At 33.7% G+C, this 13,237-nt stretch overlaps 1 protein-coding gene across 1 annotated transcript in view; it reads right to left on the reverse strand.

Moving 5' to 3' along the window:
* Positions 1-13,237, reverse strand: part of LOC107312666 (connector enhancer of kinase suppressor of ras 2-like) — a 167,892-nt gene that overhangs the window by 65,612 nt on the left and 89,043 nt on the right. Inside the window, exons 7-9 of the mRNA XM_085544621.1 lie at positions 13,017-13,136; positions 8,337-8,396; positions 4,938-5,006 (exon numbers count right to left, since the gene is read on the reverse strand). Of these exons, the coding sequence (XP_085400747.1) occupies positions 4,938-5,006; positions 8,337-8,396; positions 13,017-13,136 (249 nt within the window). The remainder of the gene's footprint in view (positions 1-4,937; positions 5,007-8,336; positions 8,397-13,016; positions 13,137-13,237) is intronic.

A 13,237-nucleotide genomic window follows, 5' to 3' on the forward strand; every position in this document is an offset into this window, starting at 1 on the left:
GGAAACCAATAGTACAGAATAACATTTATGAAATATTTAGAACGTATGACATTGCACACCACCTGCAAACAAGTAATTTTGTTTTGACTCCAGTAGGACCTAACCCCTACATGAACCAGGACAGATGTTTCCCCTCAAGGCTCTTTGAATACATAAGCAAACCCATCTGGATATTTACTTGAATCTTAACAGCATGACCTATCTTCATATTTTCATTAAAAATAAACATGTAAATAAATATGAGGACTGCGTAAACTCAACATTTTGTTAAGGAAAAAGACATCTTTTTGTATTTTAAAGCCATAATTCACTTTGCCTTATAATACTGCCCAGGCAAGGGAACTAATCAAGGGAAGCAGTTTGATTAATATGGATATTAGAAATTATTATTAGGCTGCAAGATCACAAGACTACTTTTTGTCACTAAATGGAAGCTCTTCATTAACACTGGTAGCTGATTTGCTCTCCTCATTTATTTCTTAACTGTTCCTAACAATAATTGATGGTGGAATTATAAACATACTTACTTTATCTTACAGGGAGATTTTTATTAAGTAACAGAGAAACAATGAAGGGCAGAATTCTTAGAGTACTACGCGGACATTTCCTTACAAACCAAATGACTTATTCTGGGGGTAGAAGTTGTAATTCTCATGACATTTTCTCTTCAATTTTTTATCTTTCTTTTTCCTACTTACATTTCACAACACAGCAAGATTAAACACAAACAGTACAACCTGGTGCTACATTTACAGACATACCTCCATCCACAGTAAACTTTCTTTAAGACTCAAATTTATAATTCAGTACACATACACCTGCAAAATTAACTCAATAAATATTCTAACATCAATAAGGTAGCGCTGAAATTTACTAAACTGTTGCAGGGATCTTAATTTTGTTCCCTCTCATTTAAAAGATCCAGATTTATGTGAAGGGGATTCAGAATGCAATCCATAGAAAAAGGAATCTGTGCATTTTATGCATCCAAACAGTGTTCATGCTGTTCTTGCTATTATCAAAGTATGCTAATTGACATACAATGAGCAGTATGAAAGGGCATTAGGCTGCTGATCATGTATTTATGTAGTAACCTTCACTCCAGAGAATAACCTTATCAAGTATGAAAATGCATCAGCATTACATAATAATAATAGCTATTTAGAGATAATGTACTAAACACCTGTAACAAACAGAACAAAGCAAAGGTGTTGGAAGAGAAAGAGCCTTTCCAGGCTACTACATCCATTTATTTCCTGTTCTATGCAGATGCAGGCAACTGTAAGTTAATCATTTTCATCAGTTCCTCAGTCACCCTCCTAAGCGGATCTCTTTCAAATTTTACCACAGATCTACTTACAGATGTTTATATGGATGTTTGCTCTTCCACAGCATCATTTTTTGCCTTTAACTGTTCCTTCCCTTCCCTGGCCTGTATAGCCTCTACCTGTTAAGGCAGAAGAATTCTATTTCCTCTCAGGCCTAGCTGGCTAAGTTAACCAAATTAAAGTCCTTAAAAAACTGGAATTAAAGAATCCCTTCATCTGAGACAGAAAATTCATCGTCTTTGCCTCCATTACATTTTTAAATGTTCACATGTAAATTCACCTTTGATGACTGCAAATGACCTGAACAGTATTTCAGACAAGATATTACCAATGTCAAGACAATGGCATTAAAACTCTATTTCCCCTGGAAACATGTTCCTGATTAATTCCAAGTTCATCTTTGCCATTTTCAGTCACATCACCTCCATGGTGATGAGTCGATTTGGGATTAATTACTACATTCTGACTTCTGGATTCTCGCCAGCTGCTCCTAAGTAACATTTAGCTTTCAACATGAGTTACTAAAAGCATTATTATTGCTCTGTGTCCTATTAAGTGACCTTCAAATTCTAATCTTCAAAAAATGTTCTCAGTTTTCTGAAAACTCAGTTTTCCCTAGTTAATCTAATACTTTTGTGTACCAAAGTAGATGAAACATTTTACAGATGGTCACATAGTTAGATCATTATTTGTTTGGATCTGTAAGATTTCTGCTGTCTGAAAAATGATCAACAGTAGAACATTAATCATTTATTCTTCATAAATGTATATTGTATTTCACCTAACATTCCTTTTTCTACAAGACTTTAATCAGCCTTTTTTCTGTAAATCCTTCTATAGTATTTGCTAGTAAGTTTTCCTCTTCACATTTCCACAACACAAAAAGTTATCCTAAAGCAGAATATTCATTTAAAACCTGTGCTCAGGAACATGCAATTGAAGTGTCGTTGTCTTTAGCAAACTTAGATGTATATTATTTGGCCTTCATTTATCGACTTTGATTCCATTCTGAACAGGTATATGTTTCTCTATTTTTTATGACTGGCTTTCTTCTAATAGTCCCACATATTATATGATCTGTGCTATGGAAAATGGAAAGAAATGAGTATTTCTTAGCACTAATTTTACCCTATTTTCACTGCATGACTGTCCTAATTTTTGATTAATGAATGATTTCCCATCTATTAAAAACAAATAAACAATCAAAAAACTTTAACAAAAGTTAAGACAAAATGAAATTTGCTTTTCTTTTATTTCAGCTAACAGAAGAATAGATATATTTCACAGAACTTATGGTGTAATTGCAATTATTATAAACAAATAAAAGCGCAGTCACATATAAATGACTTATTTTAATTTTATAAAAAAAGGAAACACATTCTCAAGATAGTGGCAGAATTAGTGCCTGTTGTTACTGACAAGCTAAAAAAGAGTTAAAGTATTTAAGAACATGTACTTTATTTTTCCAAGTATCTTGTGGTGTTTTATTAAAATCTAATAAGCAAAAAAAGCAAATAAGGAAATTGGATAATGATTAAGTGATCTTAACAGCTAGTGGTGAGTCGACTGATTTAATTAATTTCTTGCCTAAAGTACTATTATTTTTTCTTTGATCTTCGTAATTGTATAACAGAGTGTTCTTTGGTTACAGCAAATTCCACGTGGTAAATCTTTTATTTCCTACTCAACTGTTGCATTATATAATTTGAAAGCAGCTTTGCTTTGATACTTTGTGAACTCACTTTCTGAAATTTTCATCTACACTGAAAAATCATTTGAAAAGTAAAGCAAATTGCGCTGTTTTGTTAATATAGTTAATATATTTGCTAATATAGCTGATTTCAGGAAAAAGAAAGTATTAATATATCTACCTTTAGCAATCAGATACTTCTTAATTCAGATATGCTTTATATAAAATTATGATGTAAATTTTAAGCAACAAGAATTATTTTGAAGACATGCAGCCACAACATTCCAGTCACACCAATCCAAAAATACTTAACTCCACACATACAGCAATTCAATGGACTGACGTTGTCAGCATACTTAATCCTCTGCTATAGCTTTACAACCCCAGAGAAATGCCTCCAGGATTAGAAGTGCTGTTATCTGTGCTGACTCCACTGGAATGTAGGGACAGTATAGCTATTTTCCACTCTACATCCTAAACCTATTTAAAAGCTTACTTCTCTCACAGTTTCAAAATGGTTAGTGATTCCTCTCTTCAAATGGAACCCCCAATGGAAAGAGGCAAATTTCAATTGAAATTACAGTTTTTATTTTATAGAGAATAAATCCAGGTGTTCTTTTAATTTCAATTTTGCCTGTGAATGAAGAGAAATGAGCAGTAGCCTTTAAAAAAATGGCAAATGGCAAGTTAGTGGTTACAGTAAAATAGTCTCATTTGTGCTATTTTGGCACAGGTGTATTGCCTTGTCTGTGAATTTGTTTTTCCTGTAGAGCAGTGACTCAGTGTTAAATATGCAAAGTATTACAGCTGGGAATTTAAACAAAGTGAGTAATGCATTATGATGAAAAATTGAAAGTGCTCAAATTATTTTGGTTATCAAAAAAAAAAAAAAAGTGAAGAGGTAATTTGATTACACTCTGAAAGTATCTACATGAGAAATGGGATCTCCAGTAAAATAGATATAAATGTGTCAAGATCAAAGGACCGGAAGCATAATACAAATAAAATGACACCTCACTCAGCAGCAAGAATAATTAACGACTGGAACAACTTATTACGGGTTATGGGAACGTCACTGGATGTTGTGAAAAATCAAATTATCATCGTGAATGAATATCAGTTTATCCAGAAAATACATCGACCTTGTTTAGTCAGAATTAGATGAGATTATGTCAGTAGTCAGTTACAGGATTAGAATCTATACAAAGAAGTCTCTACTTCCCCTAATCAGGGAAGTATTTTCACTAATGGTAATACAGAATGACTACATCTAATCATTTTCAGAATGGATTTTTTTAAAAAACAGGATTTATTCTTGACAGAGTAGCATAACATTAAATAAATTTCCATCTTATAATGATTTAAGTACGGTCCCTATGGAAAACAATCATGATACTGGAGACAGTAGATTTCATTGGATACATATATTTAAAATAATATTCTAAGAATCTTGAAAAGACTAAAAATCCAGGAAATATTTAAGATCTTATTTTACATTTAAGCTTCTTATTCACATGATATAAACTGAACAGTGTCACATCAGAGAGACATTTTCTTTCAGCTCAGGAATAGGGTAAAAGGTAAACAGGAATCCTCATAACTGTTTATGAATCAATACAAAACGTTGCTGGATTTTTATTTTAGAGGGAATGAAGATGTGACACCTGAATTAAAGAGTGAATAAAGTATTGAATAAAAGTTTGGGGAAACAGAAAAGAAAAAGGGGAACAGAAATACTTAAGTCTCCACTGCATGGAAATCATTCTTTCAGGTTAATTAATGATAATTTCAGCCTTTTAAAAGTGTAAGCAATGATATATTTTAAAAGCCATGAAGAGTGATCTACTTTGGCCAAGTTTCCTAGTAAAAGTCATTATACTTTTAGCAGTGGGAATAGACAAAACCTCCAGAGTACTTACCACAGTTTGATGGTTGACTTGAATCACCTCATCACCAGCATGGATTTTCTTACACTGGTCAGCAGGAGACTAAGGACAGGAGATAAAAATTAACTTCATATTTGAGGTGGAGGAACATGAGGGAAGAGTATGGGTGAAAACCACGAATGGGCAAAGAGGCAAGAAAGCTCTGCCCAGAGAAGTATTATTATCAAATAACAATAATTCATTATATTTATTAAAAATTGTATCTGTGAGGAACAATGTTTTTTTTCTGTAACAGATGGCCATTCAGTGATGAAGTAATCTCAAATCCTACTTCCCAAGGTGACAAACAACCTTTTTGACCGTTTGAACTATTTTAGCTGCTTTACCTCTCGGGAGGGAAGTAACAGGCCATGAGCTGTTCCAACCTTGCTTGGAATTCACTGGGTGAATTCACATCACATAGCAATAAATCTGTCAAGCTAACAAATACTGAACTACAGCACATCCAGGGACAGGGCTAGGAAAAGCATATACGTAATAGAAAAGCAGGTCTTATGCAGACTTTTATAGAACAAGTTTTCTGCTTAAGTCACTGCAAATACTCAGCAAATATTCTACAGCTCCATCAATTTCAAGACATTACTACATTAACTATATGAACACAAAATGGTAAGTGAAAATGGATTACATCCTCCACAGTCTGGCTCTTCAGTATATATAATATTACTCCACTCCCATGATTTTGGATCTGACTAGAAAAACTACCTTACAATAAAAAAAGCTTCTTCTGATCACATTAAAATGCATTAAATTTTAATTTAACTTAATTTTGCAAACCACCTGAACATGGACAACAGCACGTCAAGAAATGTGACAGTAGAAAAGATCTACCTGCACTAAAGGTGACTTGGAGAGGCTTATAAGCATGACCTCACTGCCTACCAGTCAAAACATCCAGAAAACTGGCAAGAGCTTTTCTGTTGGCAGTCTACTCCAACCACAAATCACAGCTCTCATTTCTTTCCACTATGGTTGAATATTATAAACAAATAGAAGTAATAAGGGCAACATGAAACAACGTAACAAAAACCTAAGCAGCCATTGGACAGAAAATGACTACAATTGCTTCTAAACAGAATACTAAAGAGATTGTTATGGTTTAATACAAGTTGGCAACATCACACAGGTGCTTGCTCACTCCACATCCTCAGCAGAATGGGGAGAAAATACAATTAAAAAGGCCAGGGGTTTAGATCGGGGCAAGGTGATCACACACCAAGCTTTCTTAAACATGTAAGCACAACTCAGCTAAGGCCAATGACTTTTGAAGCTGCCTAGAACTGGCTTGTATCTGACAGTGAGCAGCTTCCAGGCTCTTCTTACAGGACCACCCTACAAACCCTACTGCTAAAACTGTGTCACATAAACACAATTCGGAGACAATCTATGAGGAATTCAAACACTCTGATAGTGACCACCTGCTGACTAATCAGTAGATTTTCCATCTACACAGTTGCTAGGGAGTAGTAGGAAACATCATTAATTATTCAATAAGTAATAAATAACAAGCCAGTAGGGCAAATAGCCAATATTTGACACTGATTCCAAGTGTTATAGGTACCATTCCAAGCTTTCACCTCCAGCCTTCTCCTTGCTTATCATTTTAGTCTCCCTTCATGAGCTGTTGCTGACCACTCACCTGTTTGATCTCTGCTTGTTCTTTCACAGGGGTTTCTGTATCTTGTGTAGCAGGAGTTCAGCCCTTCAGCTAAACTGCCTGGCCATTGCAGCCTGCTGTCATCTCCTGACATCTCAGTCCTCCCACACCAAAATAAAAAGGATTTTGCCTATATATTTTCTAGCCTGGCTCCAGCATCAATTTATCTTTTTTAGTGGAAACAGAATTTTGGCAGACTGCTCTTGATACAGAACTGAACTTATAACAGAAAGATATTCTATTTCCATGTCTAGAATTCAACATGAACATACATTTGATTGCTTTAACCTGTGAAAGAAAAGTAAGCAGGAAATGGAAGCAAATATCACTATTCATAATGCATTTAAATTCAGTTGACATTAGTTGAAAAAGCAGAGGCCTGGTTCTTTTTTTTTCTTTTTAATTTTTGGGTCCTTTCCTGACTTAGACAAGGCTGAGCTAATTATTATCTTTTAAAATTAAACACTGGTATTGAGGTCAATTATCCCTTCAAAAGGAATGAAAAATCAATTTGCTGAAATGCCAGAAATTAAATGTCTTTGAAGCCAGTTTAACTGCACATGTGATTACACTGTAAGAAAAAAATAAAAAAAACAACCAAACAACTTCTGAGTGTTCTCTTATCAAAAAGACATTACACAGAAAAGACAAAAGTTTCAGGGTTTTAATGGCTGGTTAATTTTTATCTCCTCCAGGAATCTCAGTTATATGTTTTTCCTACAAACTGCTCCATATTTCTAAGTAAATTACAATGAATAAGTATTTTAATTATAGCATGTGTTATTTGTTCTGTGGCTGCAACATAATCAAGAGTTCATAGGTTTACAGAGTCAATATATACTTTTTACATCTATATTTATAAATACTTATGACTTCTAAATGCTATCAATGGTGTTAGTTTAAGTAAGTAAATAAATTTTAAATTACATTACATTTGTCATAAACTGTGATAAATAAATCATCAGGCTTTCCCTGGTCCTCCTATATCTCAAGACATGAGTGACAAAACCCATACTGATTTAAACAAAACAGGGAAAACAAAATATCCATATTACACGATATGTGATATTTTGGACCCACATGGCTAGTTGCACAATGTAAATTTCATGTTCCTTGGGCATTGCTCAGTTTCAATATCAGCTTTATGAAATTTTAACTTCTAATTTAGCCAGTTATTCACTTTTGAACGGTTCCAAGGCTGAATAAAATCTTTGTGACTAAAACATGAGCTATGTGGAAAACAGAAGGGGCGGGTCCTATTATGAAATCTGTCATAAAAATTATATTGCAGAAGTTGAAGTAAAATCATTTTTTCAAATTTGTAATTATGAACTGCAAGTTAAGTAACAAGAAGCTACTTCACAGATAAACTGAACCGTATGACAAGAATAACAATCAGTCATGCTGATTTATGTGCTGCAATATGCTTATCACTGACTGCAATGTTTTGACTAGAACCACTGAGCACAGAAGTTGAATATTTTTGTCTTTTATGATTAGTTACTTCATCGCAGATATTTTTCTATATCTATTTCCACCAATTTCACATTTTTAAGAAGGCAACATAGTACGTGTAAAATAAATAAGACAGTATTGATAATATTGATAAGAAGTGCCTTGGTTTACTGCAAGTTTTGGTATAAAAAAAATTCACTGCAGATCTACAGAAGATACTTGCATGCACAACAGAAATCTTTTAGGCTAAGCAAGCTTACATTTTCAGTTGTTCCTGTGATTACATGCAGCCCATCATATGTTGATTTGATATACATCCCCTGAAAGAGGCAAAAAGGCAATTAATACTTGTGAGAAACAAATATTGTTTGCGTGATAATACAGTAATACATATGTCTGTTTCAGTTTAAGAATGGTAACATTTCAGATGTCTGGAATATATCATGTGTGAATAACATTTGCTATGTTAAACACTTTTGTATCATTGCCTGTTATAAATAGTATGCATTTTTAAGTTTGAAAGCAGTTTTTGGATAGAATTTGGTGCCAAGCCCAAGTCTCAGCATAAAATCTTGATACAATTCAGTATTTGAAACATTTAACATAACCTCTCTTTGTTACTACTGCCATAAGAGAAGTATCAAAACTGAAACAATGAACACAAATAGCCTTTAAAATTATATGCCCTCTTTTCAGAGTTACTGGTTCAATAAAAAGAAAACAATCTGACTTAGAAAATACATGAGCCACTGCTCACGTTGCCAGTTTATGTAGAAAAAATGAGCTTGGTGAGCTAACAGGAGTTTTGTAATTAGTCCAGCAAGAATTCTGCTTCAAGGAGTTGATTGATGAGATACAGAGAGACAACCTAAGTAGGTATCTATCTATCTGTACATGCGTGCACACACACATACACTGAGCCTTAAATGTCAGCAAGACTGAATTGCTTGCATTCTTACCTATCACGAGTAAGGTCATAGCTTCACGTCTCTCTGTATTTTGTGGTTATACATCAAATTTTGAAATCTAATTAATCTAATTGATACATTGTACTGCTGATTCATTATCCTTTCAATAATTCTGCATCACCTTGCACTGTCAAAATGGAAGTTTAGAGCCTCCAGCAAATGAGAAAGAACATTTTGTTCAGGAACTGATTTCAAGATTCCTGAAAGTTAATGAAGATCTGCAGGCTAGTTGTTAGCCTAAAAAAATAGTAACATTTTACAAAGGCAAGATTGTCTTGCTCTCTACAGCTACATAAATTGTAAGGCTGCAGAGAATTCAGAGCTAAACTCGAAAGCATGAGATGGAAGCATGAGAAGTAAGAGATTCAAGTTGGAGCTCTGCAGAAAAACAATTTTATGTTTCTTTTTACTTTTACTTTTTTGAAACCCTGAGGGTGATGCAGCTCTGGAATTGGCTGCCTAGAGAGGAATATCTGACCTTGGAGATGATCAAAACTTGACTAGATGAAGCACTGTGAAACCTGCTCCAACAGAATCCATTGTGACTTTTCATTATGATAAAATGTGGCTTCTACCTTACTATTAACTAATTCATTTTCAGATAATCTTCACCTTACTTAAATCTTAAAAATAAAAGCTAGCTAAAACAGGTTATACAGCTTAATTTAATTGCATTTGAAATACTAGTTCAGATAATGCTCACAGTGAATACTTGTTCTCTTAACACGTTGCCTTGTTATGAATGTTTGCATTTATTAATTTTACAAGGTGATTTTATTAGAAAACGCAGTTAGTTTTTATTTCAGATCATCAACACCGATGCATATTTTCCGTTTTTATACAGTCAGAGCTGACAAATTCAGATATAAACTGTATTAACATGCCTACTATTACAGTTCAGAGAAGACTGTTGAAAGTTACTTCAGAATGTAATAGGGAATATATGGAGAGGGTTTTGGTATTTGCCACAGTATCTTTCAAGATGTACATCTCAGTGCAAAGTATTTTGTCAGACAAGCAGCCATTGAACTATCAGAAAAGTTTATTCTACAGAATGCTTGACATGAGATTATTTTTAAATAAAGGGGGCTGAAAAAGACACTTTAGAATAAAAATAAAGATTACGGAGCTCATAATAACATGTAAAGAAATTTTGAAAATGCTATCAATGAAGGTACATTTTCATATGAAACACATCCTTTTCTGAAAATGATTTAAGGATACAGTATTTATTTAAACCTGGAAATTAATTCAGTTTATATGTAAGTTTATGCCATACCTATATGATGTCAGATTCATTTGCTGAAGAGATTAGAAAACGTATAATAAAAACTGCTTCGCAAATGAAGTGTTGCAAATAAAAACTCACATTAATAAAACTGAATTTTATTATAGATAACTGAATTCTTATATAAGTCTGAGCTGTCTGTATAGAACAGATTTTTCACCAAAAGTAACAAACCTTTATTTTCCAGGTGCCCACTGAGTATGAAGCTGAAGCTACAGATCTCAGTAGCTCATAAAATCTTACCCATGCTTAAAATCAAGAGTAGTTGTGTTTTATAGTCAGTCTATAAAAGTGACAAGCCTTCTGAATAACATGGTATAATGTTATAATATGGTAAGCATTTTCCATTGAGTCTCCAAAAATAGATTTTTGGTGATTTTGCCCCAAATTGCTTTCTGTATGAGATTCTTACCTATAAAACTGAAATTACAACATCACTTTCACAAGTAAGTTTTGAGGATAAATTAATTGATGTCTGTGAAGCATCCAGAAGGGTGACATAAAAATTCTCATGATGAAATTGGTAACTGAAGGGAATGCAGAGCTTAGATGAAGTGTGGTAAATAATACATCAAACCCTACACTGAATGATAAGGATAAAAATGGAACTCTGAATACTTTCCATTCAGTGAATAGCATTCATTTTTCTCTTGAATGGAGTAGAGATCCTGTGGAAAAAACTGCTATACAATCATGAGAAAGCCATTTGTAATTCATTACTCTGTTCTATATTTGATTCTGATTAATGTTTTACTGTTCACATGATTTCTTTTATTCCCATTTATAGTTCTTTTTCATTTTTTTTTCCTATGCAGAACAGTGTCAGCAAAATTGATTATAAAGAACTTTCCAACCTACCATGTTATAGTGCCTTCACAGTTCGGCACAGAAAACTCAGTCAATTCACAGTGATTTTGCTTCAGCTCAAAAAAAAAAATATTTAAATGGGCAAATTTGATTGCAATGCTTATCTCGCATCCTCCATCAGCAGCACCCACTTACTGCAGTTATGTTAGCTATAAAAGTACTGGTACACTGCAGGTGGTTAAGTATGTACACCACAGCACTTCCACCTAGTGATGGAGCCCAGTCTACTGCATGGGCACAGCACAGGCTCTGCTTGATGTTCCACTGGAAAAGAGGGCAGTTTGGAGGAAACTATAGGCCATTTGACAGGCCATGGCAGTACAACCAAGAAGTCTCATTTTGGTAACCAATGTCATAAAAGACTAAATCAAACCCTGAGACTTTATGATAAGTTGCTTTGAGAGTATACTAATCACATCCAAGAAGACAGCTGAATGTTTCTGGATAGAAAGGAAAGTCATACAGAGATCCAGATTGCTAGTGTGCAGGACTGTATTAGTCTTAATGCGGGTCAAAAGCATCAGCAATGTTACAGAATATATACTAGACAAGCTGTAAGTGATACTGACTTGGCATTTCTTGGGTCTCCCTGAATTAACTCATTGAACAAGAGAAGAAACTAAGCCAAAAAGACAGGAGATTTGGTCATTAGGGATGCAGCACAGCAAATAATATTTGTCTGCCTTCAGGATTACGTATTGTAAAAGTATGTATGACGCCAAAAAGTTGAAGTATTTTATTGTTCTGTAGTGGCCTTTTTAAACTGTACCCATCTAACACTGAATTACATATAATTAATCATAAAAAAAATACTTATTGTATTAATGCAGTTTCAAATCAGTATGTGTACCTCACTAATTATGTTCTTGTAACTCTGAGAGAATTTGCATGTGATGTTTGTTGCTGTTCATTCAGTATAGAATAAAGACTAAGAAGTGAAGTAATACAAAACAGCTCAACTAACAGGAATTAAACAGTTATAAAGAAGAAACATAACAGTGTGTATAGTGACACTAGAACCTGTTTTAATTTTGCAATTTAGTAGGATCTTAAGTTCCCAAGCACATTTTCCATCTAACCCTCTTACAGCCTACCAATACCAGAATGTACCAGTGTGAAGTGGAAACTAAGTAAAAGATACAGAAATCTTTACCTATTGATACCTAAACCTCACAAAAATCCCTTGCTTAAGTGTAACAGTACAGTAATACTAAGAAATGGTAGCAAAATAATTATTACACTGTGAACTCTGGAGAGAATTTTAATTGTATGACCAATCACTAATGCAAAGCAACTGGGATGTTCAGAAGACACCTACCTGGCCTGCTCAGCAAACAGCAGTTTATGAATATAAGGGATGTATTTTGTTTCTGGGATGATATTTATCAAAGTTTTACTTTACCAAATGGTAAGGGAGGCATTTAACTATTTTAATACAAAACAAAGAAACCTGCCTTCCACTACTCATTTCCTAAGCACATTTACTAATGACAATGAATGCTCAAATATGTAGAAATACAAAAAAAAAAATTAACTATTTTAGTGCATTTCAAAAGCTGTAATAGGGTTATCAAGAGACTACAACTTATTTTTAAGCTGCTCATATATTTACTAGTTGCACATCAAGCTCCAGATGAAACTGACAATAAAACTGACTACAATCCTATCATTTGCATAAATGTTAAACTACTTTCAGAAAACATATTCAGCTTACCAAAAGAAATCAAACAGGATTATGAATGAAAATACATTTTGATTTCTTGAACTTTATTTTTATACTTTATGTACTCAAATACTTAAACTCCTTTGGTACTTACCAAACCTTCACTAGGCATGATGCTGGTGAGATGAACTACCTCTAGATGTGCTGACTGTGACACCAGAGAATCAGATGAGAGTGAAATGATGTGGTCACAAATTCCAGACAAGGTTTTACACTACAAAGGAAAATAAGCCAAAGAAAAATATAATTCCTTGTATTTAACTGAAACTACTGGCAGTGTTCTTATGTCTGAGAACAATCTGAGAATATACAGAT

Source organism: Coturnix japonica, chromosome 4 (assembly GCF_054131305.1).
Source record: "Coturnix japonica strain WE chromosome 4, WE-NBRP24, whole genome shotgun sequence".
NCBI lineage: Eukaryota > Metazoa > Chordata > Aves > Galliformes > Phasianidae > Coturnix > Coturnix japonica.